The sequence below is a fragment of the Condylura cristata genome, unplaced genomic scaffold (genome assembly GCF_000260355.1).
Source record: "Condylura cristata isolate star-nosed mole 26May11 unplaced genomic scaffold, ConCri1.0 scaffold00011, whole genome shotgun sequence".
Taxonomy (NCBI): domain Eukaryota; kingdom Metazoa; phylum Chordata; class Mammalia; order Eulipotyphla; family Talpidae; genus Condylura; species Condylura cristata.
The window spans coordinates 46,083,970-46,102,315 of NW_004567112.1; the positions used below are offsets into that span (position 1 = coordinate 46,083,970).

An 18,346-nucleotide genomic window follows, 5' to 3' on the forward strand; every position below is an offset into this window, starting at 1 on the left:
TGAAAGGGCAGAGAGAGAAAGTAACCAAACAACTAGAGAATGAGAAAGAGAGAGAGAGAGAGAGAGAGAGAGAGAGAGAACAACTGATCTCAGTCCAGAGCCTTAGCACACTCTGTTCTATTTGTGTTCCCGTGTCCAGAATCCTCCAGCATCAATTTCTCTAGAAATTTAGCTCCTGCTGTTCTACAGGACAAAAGGGAGAAGTCATCTCATGTCAGGTTAGGAAGCCTGAGATCTGACAGCTCCGTTTACAAGCAAACCAGGCCTGCTTTCAGCCTCAAGTGTCATGTTTACCTCCCAAGGTGCTGTTTTTCCATACCCCTTGCCTTTTGGGGATTTGAGAGGTAGATCAATTAGATGTCTTTATTATACCTGGCGGCATGCTGGAACCAGATCATAGAGTCTATTGTGTGATATCTTCTAAGTTTCACATTTAGTCGTCATCTCCTGGCAACTGGAAATTGCTGATAGCAGAAGTATTTACACCATGGAAATTGGCAAAACTGTATTTCAGGACTTTTCTTTTTATCAGCTCATCATTTGGTAATATACATTCTTAGTTTACAGCCTTGTCTTCTGTTAGATGAGTTACCAAACTTAAATCCTCTCTTCATGTTCCAGAATTTGCCAAACACACATCTGTTTTTGTTTCCATTCCCACCTGTGTCTAGGGTATATGCATGTGCATGCTCTTGCAAAGTTTACCTTTTAAATTCCTCTATTCCTTTTTAGTGGCATTGTGGGAAAAGATAAACACATATACGGCACCTATCACGTTTATCTGGAAGTTTTCCGCTACCCTGGGAACAAACGCCTTAACAGAATCTAACTACTTCTCTGCTTCGTTTCCCAATACTCCTTACTCAAAATCTAGCCAAGACACTTTTGCTCACTTCCTGCAATATACCAAATATGTTCTCATTTCGTGATTCCTCAGCTTGACCCAGATCTTTGTAGTCTTCACACATTACTGAATTCAAATTTCTTGTCAGAGGCCTTAATATGTTTACTTGTTTGGCTGTCTTGTAAATTGAAAGCTAGCACTTTGCCTTCTTCAGTGCAGTTACCTCAAGCCTTGCTCTGGCACATAGCATCCCATCCATAAGTATTTGTTGAGTGAATACCACTAAGAAAACTCATTTCATTGGGTTTATATTTTTGTCTTGATGAAACTGCTGTATGAAATAAGGTTCCTGTCCACTGGACAAGTGATCTTTTCTGTATTTCCTTATCCTCCTCCAATGACCTATGAATTACCCACCATTCTGTCATTGTTAGGGAATTTCCTTCTTTTGACAGCCTTTTTCTACTCCATGAAGTCAGTTGTTCTCTCAGATTTTGTTTTTTTGTTTGCTTCTTTTTTGTTTACTTCATGTTTTCCTCTAAGACCATATCAAAACATAAAGCAAATGAATGTTTGGCAGGAAATAAGTGAGTGCATATGTTTGTGGGTGGCAGTATCTCAAATGAGAAACATTCCATTCTTTATTGCACCTTAGTTTCTGCTTTGGTTCAAAATATTTGCTCCGAATCCTTGAGGTAGGAATATCCTTCCTGACTGACAGTGTAAAAAGTCTTTAAATTTACATATTGATGGAAATCTTTCTATATATGCAAGAATTTCTGGTGGACAATACAGGAAAATGTGTATCATGAACTCCTTGCTTTCAAGGAACCAAATAATTGAAATACATAACAGTAAGTAAATGATGCTATGATTGTGACAAAAGGAAAGCTTGCCATTATTTCTTATCGTGACTGCCTGTTCTCTATCATTCATAAATTGGGGGATTAATTGGACTCAGAAATTGAGTTCATCAGTGCATAGTTAATATAGTTTTATTTTCAAAATTCACTGATGACAACTTTTTTTGGAAACTGAAATTGCTCTCACACTTTCCCTCCAAAATGTTAAATTATATTGTAGTAATTAATAAGGCCTCTCTTGATAATTGGATTACCTATGAATTTCCCACACTGCTCACTATGCCTCCACATATGAAGAGACCTTACTTTTGCCTTCTTTAGGAAACACATAGTGAATACTAAATGTCTCTTTAACCCTCTTTAAATTTTTATTTACCTTTGACCCCATTTGTTTCTTAACTCTTTAAATGAATTTTTGACTCCTTCCTACTACTCATGGTTAATTATGTCTTAGAATTAAACTACTAACCAAGGTAAACACTAACTAGTTCATGAGTTGGGCATGTCCTGCCTTTCCTCTCATGAACACATGAGGGCATCAGACTTCCTTTCTCCATTGATGTAAGATCAAATGTTGAGGTCAGACTTTTTTAATTAAATGAATATTGTATTTAATATCAAATATTAGTAACTTAAAAAGACAAAATAAAAACCCATCTAATAAACATCAGTGTGTTGCTGCACTTTTTTATGTTTCAGTCTTTAATGTTAAAAATTCCAATTTACTGGGAATGTAATAAATAGTAGCCTTAGTGCAATTCACACTATTGTTAAATCAAAGATATCATCCTTGAAAATTTGTTTTTGATTGATATAAGAAGTGGGAGCTTCTTACTAATATAAGAAGTGGGAGCTTCGAACTTGAAAAGTTGATGCAATTAACAGCAGTTGTCAAAATCATTTTAAAATAGAAGCTATTTCCTCATAAAAACTGGGATTTTCACCTGTTCATATTTGTCCTCTATTTTGAGTTTGGCTCATTGGCAAAGCAATAAACTCTGCTTTTCTTGTGTATTCCAGAATGGACTGTCTCCCCTGCACATGGCCACCCAAGGAGACCATTTAAATTGCGTCCAACTTCTCCTCCAACATAACGTGCCGGTGGATGACGTCACCAATGATTACCTGACTGCCCTACACGTGGCTGCCCACTGTGGCCACTACAAAGTCGCCAAGGTTCTCTTGGACAAGAAAGCTAACCCCAATGCCAAAGCCCTGGTGAGTGGCTCAGCCAACAAGTCCACCTTGTATTGTCTCGCTGACAACATACTACCTCTGCAAGTGAACAGATTTTCTCTTAAGGAGTACAGTGTGCTCTGAACCAGGCTTGAAAAGGACCCTCTATAAAGGATCTTTCCTATTTCCACTATGGACAAGGCTGAATCATTAACTTCACTAAGGTCCCATTAGTGATTCTGTTGTGAAATGAAAATTAGTGGCTGTAGGAATATAAGACTGAGGTGGTCAGCTCTACCTTATGGTAGGTAAAGTGATAATTCTGTGAATTAGTGTTTTTTTTTTCCCCTGAAATCTAAAGATTTGAGGCATAATGAAAAATTCTTTAATCTTAAGCATGACAGGTTTCAGAATTTATGAGCTTAAATTTTTAGTTTTAGTTACCAGTTTTTAGTTCTGATTGCTTTTGTATGGAAAGACATGCTAAAGACTTCAGGAAGATCATGATCCCTGTAAACTTTTTCATGCCACATACTAGCATTAAGATGGAAAAAAAGGCAGCATAGGACTGGGTGATGTAAACATATCCCTCGCCCTTCCATGTCAAGCTGTGTTTCTAGTTGTATTAGCTTGAAACTAAAGTCAAAGTAAGACTACCAAGTTTCTAAGTAAACTTGAACTGTTTATGAAATTTTAATACCCTTGATCTATTGTTATACTCTTCATAAGATGAAATTTTATGTTATGATAATTATGTAAGTTAATGAAATAACTGCCTGCCATTTCCTTTCCTGTCAATACAAATCAAAATTTGAGTCTACTTTGTAGACTTGACTCCTAAAATGATTTGCTATTTTAATCCTTATCTGTACTATAGTTTTCTCAGCAAAATGATGTGTGTTGTCTTTGGGAGGAAGAAAAAATAACCCTAATTTAGTGAGCTGTTTAAATTTAGTTCAGATCAAGCACTCATGTTTAGGGAAAAATCAGTCACCAAATGTTAGGGAAAACATGTGACTTTACTAGCAATTTAGAGGTAAAGACTGTCATCAGATCAACCATTTTAGGAAGGGTCTCTGCTCCTTTTTAACTGGGGCAGTCATGATGTCTGAAAGCATTGTCAGCCCCTGGTGTGCTGCATACTCGGAAATTCAGATTGTACAGGCCAGAACAAGAAGAGAACTCTCCAGACCCAGGCAACTCCACTGCAGTTTTAATTCAAAAGCCTGATGCAGCATCACCTGCCCTGTATATCAAATACGTCTTTGAATTCTGAGAAGGGAGGAAAAGAAATCAGCGTTCATGACTCATTTTTCCATACCAGAAAAAGAAGCCTAACACTGGGTGTGGGTTCTTACTGTCATTTTCCTCTGACTAAAGACTTCATAACATATGGAAGTTATAGTCTGCCTGGATGGACTCTGGCCAGGTGAATGATCTCAGGATACTGTGTGGAAATACAGTGAGTTTGTCAGAAGCTTCCTAGTGGACTGTAAAGTGTGCAAGAGTATGCTTGACTCCGAAAAAGTACACCCCTTCACATGCAGAGGCAGTTCTCTATGGCAACTGAAATACGCTCAATTATCAGACCGCATACTTTGATAGGTAACTTGTTAGAAAAAGGGATTTTTAATAAGGTTAAATATTAAACCAGATGATCCAAATTCTGTTGAGTTACTTAACATTCTGTTTCCTGGAGTAAGCAGCGTACTTGAATATTAAGCTAGAAGGATCAAAAAGATTTCTAATACTGATCTTGTATTTGCCCTAGAATGCAGGAGGGAAGTTGAAATAGGCATCGGTGAAGATATAGCTGTGAGGAAAAATGTTTGGGTCTGTGTTTAGTTTGGGTTTAAAATGAGATAGAGGAGGGATATATTATTTAGAAGAGGGAATTCCAAAATAAAATGAGGAAAGACCTGATTATTTTCCCTCTGCTACCAGGTGACTCTGCTACCATGCGACTCTGACAAAAATCCACTTCCTCTCCATGATTGCTAGGGTACCTATGTCCCCAGGAACAGCTCTATTGCCTGTGCTTCCAGAAACGTATCTCCTGAGTGCATAACCCCTCCTCACATCCACTTATTGCCCAGTCCTTAGAGAATATCACTTTAGCAAAGATAATTTCCTATAACAGAATCAGGCTTCAGTGGAATGTGGTGAAGGAGAGATGTGTCTGTTCCTTGCAGAATGGCTTTACTCCTCTTCACATTGCCTGCAAGAAAAATCGAATTAAAGTAATGGAACTCCTTCTGAAACACGGTGCATCCATCCAAGCTGTAACCGAGGTAAGAGGAACACGATGTTGGGGGGTGGGGGGTCTTGAGATGTTGAGACTCAGCAATTGACTCTCCAGTGCCATCGCTCTGATACAGCTATGTGCGACAGCCTTAGGGGAACAGACAGGAGTATGCATGGTTGAGTGTAAATATATCGCCAAGGCTAGAAGTATAGACAAAACACCCCATCTATCATGACAAGGGTGAGTGGGACCACCACTGGAAGCATCATTTATATGAAATCCTATAATGTAGTGCTGCTCAGCTAGGGGCGATTTTGCCCCCCAGGACTGCATGGTAATCTCCCAAGGTATTTTTTGATTGTCACATTTGGATGGTGCTGCTGGTATAGAGTGAGTGGGTAAAGAACGGGAGTGCTCTAAACATTTTACCAAGTACAGATCAGCCTCCCACAACAAAGAATTATCTAACTCAAAATCCTGCATAACACAACCTCGGTGCACCAATCTCAAGTCATGAAACTCAGATTTGCTAAAGTAAAGGACAAGCCATAGGTCTCTCATACAAACCAGCACAGAACTCACAGAAACAGTCCAGCAAAATCAGGGCTGAATCTCCATCAGAACACACCAAGCCTGGCATCTACCCTTAGACGTTCATCCTCCATTCTTAGCTCCTCAGCACACTGGACTCTGGATTCTAGCCATCATCACTTCCGTAGACCAGACCACAACTCTGTACCTTCCCTGTGCCTCACCCTCTTTGCCAGGCTAATCTTGCACATCCTTCTGAACCAGATCTGTTATCATCTTCTCCAAAGAACCCCCCACCCATCACCACCACCCTCTTGAGTGGACTAAGAGTTCATTCGTCCTCCCAACTATTATCTCTCCTGTGTGTATTTCATCAAGGCACTTATCCAGTCCTCTTTACTTATGGCCCAGCACCCTCTCTATCCTTCCAGAAAGTTCAGGCTCCCTCAGGACAGGCCTGAAGGGTGTTGCTGACCTTTAGGCCACAACCAAGTAGACCCTGTTGTAGATAATTCATAAAGTTTTTTTAATTCATCTATGAAGACTGAAGGATTTGAAGTAAACTTTAAAAGTAATACCTCATCTGGTCATTTGTTGCTTGGCCTCAGTTTCTTCATGGTAGTTGAAATACCTGCCTTGGTTTGTGATATTCAAAAAAATTTAAGAAATGGTTGGATATATTGATACATGTTTGCTCTTTCCTCAATTATATGGCTTCATGGTAAGTACCCTGTTATTTTAATTATAATAGAACATTTATTCTCAATGGTGACACCCCTTTTTAAAAATCAGAATGGCCTCTGACATAAAAGTTGATTTTTACCTGATGTTTGAATAAGCCTCCAGAGAAGTCAGTCAATTATAAGGAGGTTCTGCTGCCAGTCCTGTGCTCCCTAAGAACTTTAACAAGCAAATCAGCAGCCCTCCCTGGTGGCACAACAGGTTAGGACACAGCACAGCAAGCTAGCAGCCACTTCAGTGCAAGTTCAATCCCCAGCCCTAGAGGTAACCCACATGGCGTGGCAGACCTCTCCTGACCTGTTTGCCGCTCTCCTCGGTACTTCATCAGTCTGCCTGTTATGCTTCCCACTCTGTCTCTGGTGAAGCCTCTCACACTGTGGACCTCTGGCTTGTACCCTAGTTCTGTATGAATAAATAAATAAATCTTTAAATTAAAAAAAAAAAAAACAGATCAGATCCAGAAGATTTTGCCTTTGTATATTCCAAGGACTCCCTCTGCTATTTAAGGCAGGTGCCAAATTAAAACAGAATTCTCCTTCCTCCATTTTTCCTTAGTTCTCACTATTCAAAGTTGGGCCAAACAGATTTCTTCCTCTTCTTCCTTTACCTTATCTTTGTCATAGAAAACTCCTTTCACATACTTCTTGACATTTCTCAAATTTCTCTTGGCATTATCCCTGGTTCCTCTTTTTAAAAACAGGTTAGCTTTTTCAGTCACATAAAATATTTTTATCAAATGATACGTTGCAAAAAGTATTCTGAAAAATAAAAACGGATCACTTCATATAAAAAGCACAAACATTGTGGATGTTGGCAAGAATGAAGTAAACCTAAAAAATTACGGTCTATTCTTAGTGACCCTTGTAGTATTTGCTTTAGTTATACTGCCTTAATTTATAATACTCAAAGTTTAAAAATTACATCACTGAACTATTAATGCTGATTTGCTTATTTATCAGAGGGATGGCATTGTCTTAAACATCTTGCTCTTTAACATATAATATAGTTAGTTTAGTCTGACTCTGCAATTCTCATTTTTGGTTTTTTTGAAGATTTTTTATTTATGCATATAAGAACTGGAGTGTAGGCCTGAGGCACAGGGGATGAGAGCATTCACCAGAGACAGAGTAGGGAACAGAACAGGCAGATCGATTGAAATACAATGCTGAGGGGAAGCTGTAAGACAGGAGAGATCTGCTGTGCCATGTGGGGAGCTCCTTGGCCAGAATCACACTCTGGCTGCAGTGGTGATAGCTCTGAGAATAACCCCTATGTTACCAGGGAGGCCCCAGGAATCATTTTTAAAAGCCCGAGTAGAATCTGAAAGAAAAGTAGATTTGTTCCTAATGTATATATGATTATACTGTCCCTTCATGCCCACAATCATGAATGAATAAGAAAGGTTTTTTAACAAAGGGGCAAAAAAATCCAAATCATTATCGTTTCTAATTTGTTTTCATATATACATGTAAGATGTATGGTATAAATCTTTTCTTGGATGTAGGCCCATCAGAATGATGGAAGTTGCCTTAAACAAACAATGATTGTGTATTGACACAGTTGTCATATAGAGTCTGTGACATGTGGCAAGTGTCCTAATAATTTTGTGATCAGTAATACTAAAATGGGTGGATGGGTGGATGGTGGCAGACATACAGACATATCCTCTTTATGATAAGCCAACAACCTGACATTTCCCTCATTCCCTCCCTCCCAGTCGGGCCTTACCCCAATCCATGTTGCTGCCTTCATGGGGCATGTAAATATTGTATCACAACTAATGCATCATGGAGCTTCACCAAACACCACTAATGTGGTAAGTATCCCTCCAACAAGAAAGGACCAGTTGTGAGTATTTAAGCAACTGACTGTTTATATCTACTTATTTTTTATTATGTTATTATGATTGCTAATTGCTATTTAATTGGACTACTTAAAAGGATAAACTTTGAGAATATATGTGATTTCCTTTATTTCTAAGACAACATTCATTCGATCACTAATTGGTCACTAATTGATAGGACTTACATACTTCACCCATTAGGCTTACAGGCAGGGACTGCTAGAATTATGCTTTGAAAAATAAAGTTGTTGTAGAAGAGGCAATTTTATTTTGTAATCATTAAGAAGTATTACTTGTTCAGGCAATGGTTCAAATGCCATCAAGATTATAATTTTAAATAGCCTCAAAGTAATTTCCCTCCTGTGTGTTGGCCCATGTCATGTAAACCCACAGGACTCAGCTCATAGGTCATCCATGAGCTGAATCCACATTAGCCATCACACTTCAGAGCCCTGAGACTCGCTGCGTAAATAGCAGAGGAGTAACTTATCACCCTACCTCTGCATGTGGCATTTGACATTGTTTTACAAGACTTTAAATCCGACATCCTAAGAATATTAACATACCAGACCACAAGCATAAAACACTAGTTGGTCTCATTAGCGCCAAAGAAGTAAAAATAAAACAAGCACATTCTGGCACAGAAAGGACAAGTCATGAGGCCTTGCGCTAACCAAGGGTTCCTTGCATCCAAATCAGCACATGATAGCATAGAAACAACTGAAATGCTGTCTTTCCTGGTACTGAGACCAGGGAAAGAATGTTTACCCTCCGTGAAGAGAACACTCTGTATGTTGGTGAAGTGTATCCTCGATGCCTTTCCTAAACACTGAGTTTCATGTGAAATGAGGCTTTCTATGGATTACCTTGGGGATGGGTGTCTTACAAAGCAAAGCTCAAATTAACAAGAGCAAAATAAAGTTGACCATCATTTGAGGGGCAGAATGTACTAGATTCTTGGCCTTTTTCATTTTGAACTATCCATGTTTTCTATATTTTGGGTTTGTTTTTTTTTTTAGTAATCAAATGAACAGTTAATCTGAAAGTTTCTTTGTTACAAAAGAGGGATTTGAAAAAGATACCTGCACCCCCATGTTTATTGCTACTTTATTTACAATTGGAAAAACATGGAGCAGCCCAAATGCCCAAAAGTAGATGACTGGATTAGAAAGATGTGGTACCTACATACAATGGAATATTACTCAGCAACCAAAAAAGAGAAACACATGTCTTTTGCAGCAACTTGGATGGAGCTGGAAAAGATCATGCTTAGTGAGATAAGCCAGAAAGAGAAAGAAAAATACCGGATGGTTTCACTCATAGCAGGAGTATAATGGACCAGGCGAGAAAATAACAAGAATAATGAATAGCCATATACCAGAGACATTATGTGGGGGTGGAGGGGGTGGGGGATGGGATCAAAAATGGGGGGTGGGAGGGAAGTGCACAGGACTATGGTGATGGCACACGGGTGACTTGGTGATGGGAAACCCGCGGGGATTACAATTGAGATGAAAAAATTAAAAATGTACAAAAACAAAAAAAAAAAAAAAAGGAAAAAGAAAAAAAAAACAAAAGAGGGATTTGTCGAGGCTTTCACTGGCAAAGAAAACATCCTTCAGGGATGATAATAAAGCATAAAGACAGGGACTAGGGTCTGTTGGCCATAAAGCAGAAAACACAACAGCGGACAAGCTGCATCTAGCCTCGGGAGTGTCTAGGCCCATTCTGCTGTTTGTTTTGTTTTTAACTCTGATTTTATGGTCAGTGTTCTATACACACAAAGACGTATACAAATAGGCAAACTGCCACTGCTTTTGAAATGTAGGTGTGGTGACACAGCTGGCGTCCTGCAGCGTGTGCTAGAGCTGTTGCCTCCTTGGGGCAGGGTGTGGCCTCGCTCCTCTTACCCACCCCACCTGCCCAGTTTCACTCTTTTGCCCTCCTGCTTGGCTTCTGAGCACATTCACCTTTTCATCCTACATGAGGCTACATGGGAGGTAATTGAGCAACAGCTTTGACATCACAGCTGACGCTGACGAGGCTCCCTTCCACGATGGGCCTAGATCCTGTGAAAGTCCTACACGTTTATTTTCTTATCCTTCCTATTTTCAATAAGGAAGTGCTTGAGACTGTCTTTTTAATTAAAAAAAAAAAAGAAGAAGAAGAAGAAAGAAAACCTCCATCATAAGCTTTATGCAAATAAAATACACAGATACACCACTTGTCTTCAGAGCTGCAGCTAATTTACTTTGGCTCCTGTTCCCCAGAGAGGAGAAACAGCACTGCATATGGCTGCCCGGTCTGGCCAGGCTGAGGTCGTGCGGTACCTGGTGCAGGATGGAGCTCAGGTGGAAGCCAAAGCTAAGGTATGTGTGAGCTGTACAGGAGAGCCTGGCTGTGGGGCAAAAAACTTTAGTTTTAATAAAACTTTGGAGGTAGGAATGTGTTCTTCTGAGAACACTTTATAAAAATAGTCAACAACCTGCAAGGACAAACGTCTCCAACCAAGTGATATTGTAAAAGAATACTTCCCTGCACATGCATCTGTTCAATTATTGAACAGAATTAAATAGAACAAGGATATTTTACCAGAAGGAACTTTGTGTCCCTGGCATTTACAGATTAGAAACTGAACCTAGACTTTGTCAGAGTTCTCTGCCCTCTATGAAAAGGGGCTTCTGCCCAAAGCTGCTGGAACAAGTCCCGCTTCAAAGCATAATTAAAATCTTCTGGTTGACATATATCAGTTGTCACAGTCACAAAAAGAAAAAGGGAGCTTTTACATTTTCTTCTCAAGTTGTGAAGCCAGAAACCCTGAGGCTCCTAATAGAATTGTTTCAGGGATCTGCTCATATAATGAACAAGGTCAAGGTTGAATCTGAGTCCTTCATCCTGTGCAGGAGTTTTACCTGTAGAAGAAACTTGCCTTTCTGTCCTCCTGGCTGTGTAGTTCAGGTCAGGAGTCATGAACACTTGAGTGCTTTAAGCATCTCATTTTAACCTAGGAAATATAAATATACATTTGCTATTTATTTCCATGATCTATAGTTTCTAGTGTCAAATCAAGTGTAGAGAAACTAAAATGTTAGTGTGGAATATTTCTAGAACTTTGATATTTCTCCTCTGTGTAGTCAGTTATCTTACCCAGAGCTAAGTGGACCATAATTTTTGAAATCAAGCTCCAAGTCTCTCCAGAGTTTCAATGTAGTGTTTTTAAAGAAGAATAAGGCCTTTCCTTGCATATGCATACTGATCTTCTTATATACTGTTTAATTATTTAATTAAAGCAGTTAGTACAAATATAGAACAGACTAGTAACTTGGAAAGAACACCACCAACCAGATCATTTTGGCATAAAATACAGAAGTGGGGACAGACTGTGTATTGTAGGCAGCAGATCTCTGGATGAGTTTCCAGCATATTGTGGTGCCAGTTAGTGGATTTTACAGAGAATCTGGACAGAGAGGTTAGCAAACTTCATGTAAAGGGCCTCATTGCCAGCGTTTCAGCCTCTGGAGAAAGCACTGTCACAGTAGCTCTGCCATTGTAGAGCAAAGGAAACAACAAGCAATGCATGAACAGTGGACGCAAGGGATTTCAGTAGAAACTTCCTTGCAAACACAGGTGGCATCAGGATTTGTCCTCTGGATCATTCTGTTTTGACCCCTTATCTAGGGGATTTGATTCATCCATTAAATGATTTAAGTGGAATGGCTAAGCTGGGCTGTATTCTACCCTTGCAGGAAATCTCCCATCACTGAGTATACTCAGTTACCCATAACGTTCATGCCGAGGGAATGCTTTCCCCCACATCCTGAAATTGAGACTAGGGTTTATAATTATCATTCCACTAAGCAGTCAGTGTGAATCACAGGTAAGAGCCTGGCTACTCAGAGGACTACTTGGGTTGGAATCTAGGTCCCCTCTTAGCTGGGTCACATTTGATACATTAATTAGCACTTCTGGGCCATGTCTTCTTCTCGAGTTCCCTCATACAGAAAATAAGAATAGTGATAGTTGCAACTCATAGCATTGTTTTGATGACTAATGATCTGTTGTCGGTGGAGTACTTAAAACAGAGCTGAGGTATGTAAAGAGTCAGTTAAGTTTGGAGTAGTGGTGGCAATGGTAGAGCTTGATGAGATTTTTCTTTTGCAACCATCTTTTCCTTATTTCAATATTCTTTTCTTCCTTGTGGCATCTCCTCTAACTCCTCCTATACTTCCTACTGGTTACAAAGACCCTCTTTCTTTGACCTTGGCACTCATCCTATTCATCCTATTTTTTTTTAACAGTGTCCTGTATTCTAGCCTCTTCTCTCTACTGTCCCTATAGATTTTCCAGGAATTTTTCACATTCTAGTAGATTTCTTTCTTGGGCACATTGGGCAAAGATGCCCCTTTCCCTGTGGGTGCAGGCCTAGAGTGTGCTTCCTGCCTTAGGTCACCGTAGGCACCCATGTGCTGTGCTCCTCCAGTTCCCCCAGCCATGCTGTCTGGGAGTCTTTGCACAGGGGTATCTGCACACTTTAATGTTCCCTCCTCTCCCTCTGCTTTTGGCTGTAGGAAGACAGCACCAATAAAGTGATTTATTCCATGTAAGTACATAACAACTGGTAGAGATCTATCCGCCTTCAGGGTATTTAAGTTTCACCAGGATACATTTCCTTATCACCACAAAAAAAGCAGCCATTCCAGGTTAATGGCTGATAAAGGATGTAGATGGTAGTGGGCATGATTTATAGATAGAAATGCCCTGTGCCATTTTCATGCTAATAGGTTCCTCATAAGGTACTTAGGGTGCTAAGATCTTCCCCCCTCTACCTTTCTGAATCTTTTAAGAAATAAGAACTGGGATTCTCTTTAGAATTAGAGTTGAAAGTGGCCCTGGTAGCAAGCAGTTTATTTTTCAAGATGATACCATCATGTTCTGAGCTCATCAGCCTTGTATTTCCACCTTGCCATTTAGGATGACCAAACACCACTCCACATTTCTGCCAGATTGGGGAAGGCAGATATTGTACAACAGCTGTTGCAGCAAGGAGCATCTCCAAATTCAGCCACGACATCCGGGTATACACCACTCCACCTTTCAGCCCGAGAGGGCCATGAAGACGTAGCCGCATTCCTTTTGGATCATGGCGCATCTTTATCTATAACAACAAAGGTAAGAAAACAGATCTTGGAATCCTGCTCTGTCCCACAAAATGCATCCTCTAGACGGAGGATCCAGAATAGTCAAAGTCTTGGGAAGGCGTTTATAATGTGTATGTGTGTCATGTTTGTGTGTGTGTGTGTGTGTGTGTGTGTGTGTGCGTGCGTTCTTAGATCATCAGTGACTATCTTCTGATGAACCTTTAATGACATCTGGAAACTTTGTTGACATCAGATATTTCTTGCAAGCTTTTTTATAGATTTAAATAATTGTTTAAACATTCAATCTCAGATTTCATCAGTGAGATCAACTCTACAGACCGCATTATAAAGTCTCATTTGGTTGATGGCTTTTGTAATATTTTCATATTTGAAGCTATATTTCTCTTAGGTTATTTTTGTTTGATACTGATTTTTCTGTTGTCTAACTTCTGGTTCTATTTTCTTTTTAATTCAACTTTGATGCCTTAGAGAAGTAACCTACCACAGTTGATCTGCTAGTGCTGGTGCAGAATGCAAACTCTAGAACTCTTTTTTCTGGGAATACTATGGAAGTCTAGCAAGTATGATAGCAAGGTGAATTGTCTTATATATCTTAGAAAGCTGGAATTTGGTATTGCATCCTCCTATTAGAATGCAGGTAAGAAGCTTCAAGGAGAGATCAGTGAGAAGATAATCGTAATAATTATGAACACTTGGAAAGCTATCTGGATAAATGAACACTACCTCAAACTTCACCCTCTGTGACTCTGTAGGCTCTGCAGCAGAGTTAAGGTACAAATTCCTGGATCTCATTTACTATGAGAAATAAAAATAGTTGATGGACTTTAAACACCCCAAGGCTCCCACCAGGGCAACTAACCACTAGTATGTATTTGGTATAGTCCCTCAGATGTGATGATGATCTGCCAGTCTCGTGTTTGGGGGCTTCCTTAATGGTACATGCTATCTGGCAAATTGATAACCTGTGGGACTGATTGATCCATATAGGATTCAACTACTCAACTCAATATACAATTCTCACATACTTAGTAGACTAGACCTATGTGTTGTTATTCAGTTTTTAACCATGGAGGTTAAGAGATGAGAGCCTCTAGCTCCTATTCCTAAGGATCAGAGTATACATAGGGATATGTATATACATGTGAAAATAGGGAAAGGGGACGAGATGGGATTCGGGCCAGTGATACAACATTATAGGAGGGCCAGATTTGCCCTGAATTTTCCTAAATTCTCCAAATCAGGCCTAAGACCTTGTTGCCCCTTCTTTTTACAGCAGTAAACCCCGGAATGGCCCTCAAAAACCACCCAGATCCAAAACCACCAAAATGCAGTATCTCTGCGTCCTGCTTAGACACATCCCCAGGTCACATGTCTGCTTAGTACCGGAAGTAATGGCATGTGTGGCTCAGCCATTAAAGGGAGATAGATTTCATTCAACAACTTGCTTATCTTTATTGAGAAGGGGACTCCATTACTTACCAGTTTGGGTTCTTAAATGCAAACCTAACATCCTGTCATTATTAGAATCAGTCATCTGCTCCAGAAAACCCCTGTCTTTGAGCCATATCTGTTATTTATTATTTTTGTTTCCTTTTCAGAAGGGATTTACACCTCTTCATGTGGCAGCAAAATATGGGAAGCTTGAAGTCGCCAATCTCCTGTTACAGAAAAGTGCATCTCCAGATGCTTCTGGGAAGGTATGAGGCTAGCCACTCCCGTGTGACAGGCCACTTCCATGCTAACAAAATAAACACTTGCTAGTATTCACCAACAGCCACCTAAATGATAACTGCTCAATACCTAAATCTCATAGGATGAAGAACGCTTGGGAAATTGGAGGTAAATGCTCGGGCCCAAGTGTTGTGGAATTGGATTGTAAACAACACTCTGACTTGTATCCAATCTAATCCTGTCTCCTAAATCTGGACCTCAGATGTTCAAACACTTTTGACACTGGTTGTTGTTTCTGCACGTGTTTTCAGAGCGGACTAACTCCACTGCATGTCGCTGCACATTACGATAATCAGAAGGTGGCCCTTCTGCTTTTGGACCAAGGAGCCTCACCTCATGCAGCCGCAAAGGTACCTGTTATTCTGCAGAATGCTGAGACTGACGGGCAGTGCCCATCAGCGCTCTATGTCCAGCTATTTGTATTTGATCTATGCCGCCCTGGTCATTTAGATACCACTTCAGCGTCACAGAGATTACAAGCCCCTTAAGAAATCTGTGCCTTCAGTTATTTAGTTGACTAAGATGGTAGATACTTGATAAATATTTTTTATTAGTTCTTCCTTAAGCATCCAGGACACCACGAGCCTTGCGGAGGAAAGAATTTTAAGTACTCTCCAGCCAGATTGAAAACATAAGTAGATGACAAGAGTGAGAAGGTGCTAATGTGTCAAAGTTATAAAATATGTGCTACATTTTTCTGGCCATAAGCATGTCCTCCTTGTTCTTCATTTATTTTTGTAAAATAGTTTGGGTGTTTTTGGTTGTGTGTTTTTACTATTGCTAAGGAAAACTTTTTTTCTTATTACTAGGGAATTTTTGAAAGGTGGTCCACCTAGATATTTAGAAAGAGACATAGAGTAGATAATTTTCTTATTTCTTCAGTATCCTAATCTGAGAAGCAAATCATAAATAATTTATATAAAAATAGATTAGTAGCATACTTTTGGTTTCATACATTCTCTATTATCAAGTAGGTAGCTATGGTCAGAGAACACTGAAATGATCAAAGCACAATTTAAATGACATCTGTTTTGCTTTGTTTTCTTTTTACTTAATACTATTATACTTAATACTGCAGCCACCCTAACACTTTTTACATCTTTGATTAACTCTTCCACTTTGGACTAAGTACTGTACTCTCCTTTAACTTTGGTGTTTACATCCAATCCTTTCTAACATAACATAACATAAAATAATATAACATAACATAACATAGCATAACATAACACATAACACAACAACATAACATAACAATACAACACAACACAACTTGGACAGCTTTAGGCTACTTTGGATATTTTAAAAGAATAAAATTTTCAGATACTTTCACCAATTAGAGTATGTTACTTTTGACAAGTATTTCTCCTTAGAAATCCTTTCCCTGTATTTCTCAATCATCTTCTCACAAAATTACACCCACTGAAATCAACAATTTGAAGTTAATTTTCAAACATTCATTTCATCCCAGTGTGATTTTTTTATGTGATTCCCTTCCTCACCCCCATCATTCCCAGCCCCGACAAGCACCCTTTTTATTGTAAAATCAAACCTTAACTTTAGGGAAAACTTGCTCTTTCAAAAAAATGAATAGTAGTGTTATTCACAATAGCTGAAAAGTGGAAGTAACCTAATTAAGCACCCACTGAAGGAAGAATGGATCAGCAAATGGGACATCCTATCATGAAGTGTGAAGAATGTAGGACATTCTGACCTGAAACCCAAAGATGGTTGTACTGGAAAAAAAGGCAGACACAGGAAAGGACAGATATTGTATGATTTTTTACATAAGTCAGAAAAATGCTGCTTGCCAAGGTATCAGAAAAAGAGGAAATAGGAGTGAATGTTTAGTAATTAGAATTTTCATTAGGAGATTGATGGTGATGATGGTAAAAGAACAGTGTGAATGTATTTAATGCCATTTGACTATGTACTTTTTAAAAAGTAGTTAAAATGGTAAGCTTCATGTTATGCATATTTTACCACCATTTTTTAAATGGGAAAATTTTATAGATAAATTTAATGAGTATTTATTTCCATTTATTGAAAGCCCTTTGAACTTGGGCCACTTTCTTATAAATAACCCCAGGTTCTTGGTTGGCAAATAGTAAATAATTAATAAGTGAACTATTTATTCCTCTGCATGAGAACATTAATTTTGACAGAACTGGTCCTAAGCAGTTTAGAACTGACACTGTTGGAAGATAACAAGGGCAACAAAATAAGTCTAGTACTCCTTCCTATCCACAGATACATTTTAAACAGGTCAATAGTGGATTTCCAACTTAATATATGTCAAACAAGACTTTATAATCCTTATCTGTAAAACACCTTCAACAAGTTAAAACACAGCTCTTTAATTCCTTATAATAGCCCCTCAGCCTTAGACATATCTTTTATAAGTAAATGAATGAGCACAAACTGGTGTAATGGGACGTTCGTTCTTATTCTTAAAACACAATTGACTCCATAATAGTCTCTGTAATTCCATCTCTGCCACAACTAGCCCAGCTTTCTAGAGCGATGATCCTGGTCAGGAATATTTTCTAGAATTTGTGCTGAGTAAAGCCAGTATTTCTGTTAGAGATTTGGTTTCATTTGCTTGAAGGGAAAAAAATCTCACTACATTGGTTTAAACTGACTAGACTATTTTTCTCATATCAAATAGTCAGAGGGAGGCAGTTGATGATACTGGTCTAGTGTTTCCAGATTGTTAAGGAAAATTCCCTCTGTGTGTGTGTGTGTGTGTGTGTGTGTGTGTGTTCGTTCTGTCCCTCTGAACATTGTTGCTGCTTAGATTGCTGGATCCCCTTTCAAAAGATGGGCGAAAAAGAAAGTCAAGCTTCTGGACATTCCAGAAGCTACCCGTTTCTCCTTACATCTCATTGGCCAATACTATCCACAAGGGCTGTTGGGAAATGTAGTTTTTCCACTCTTGACATCACAGGTTCCTATATTAAGGAAGAAAAGAGACTGGCTATAGAGTAGACAAGTAGCCTCCTCTAGGGGAGCTCAGGTATTTGTGGTTCCTGGTAATGTTGAGGAATGAAAGACAAAGTTTCAATAGGGCTGATGATGTGATGATATGATTTTAGGGAAGGAGAATATCAAGGATGGTGTCAAAATGTAGATGGCTTCTGTATTTCACTTACCCAGATCTGCTTCCTGAGGAAGGATAATCTGGTACAAAGAAAATTGGCTGGAATTCATGGATAA

The 18,346-nt window shown here is 39.1% G+C and overlaps 1 protein-coding gene across 12 annotated transcripts in view; it reads left to right on the forward strand.

Annotated features, from left to right (window-relative positions):
• The window catches only part of ANK3 (ankyrin 3, node of Ranvier (ankyrin G)), a 307,389-nt gene that overhangs the window by 155,462 nt on the left and 133,581 nt on the right, over nucleotides 1-18,346 (forward strand). For all 12 annotated transcript variants that reach the window (XM_012723584.1, XM_012723582.1, XM_012723586.1 and 9 more), the window contains 7 exons: nucleotides 2,728-2,925; nucleotides 5,076-5,174; nucleotides 8,118-8,216; nucleotides 10,514-10,612; nucleotides 13,215-13,412; nucleotides 15,001-15,099; nucleotides 15,385-15,483. In XM_012723584.1, coding sequence (XP_012579038.1) covers nucleotides 2,728-2,925; nucleotides 5,076-5,174; nucleotides 8,118-8,216; nucleotides 10,514-10,612; nucleotides 13,215-13,412; nucleotides 15,001-15,099; nucleotides 15,385-15,483 — 891 coding nt within the window. The remainder of the gene's footprint in view (nucleotides 1-2,727; nucleotides 2,926-5,075; nucleotides 5,175-8,117; nucleotides 8,217-10,513; nucleotides 10,613-13,214; nucleotides 13,413-15,000; nucleotides 15,100-15,384; nucleotides 15,484-18,346) is intronic.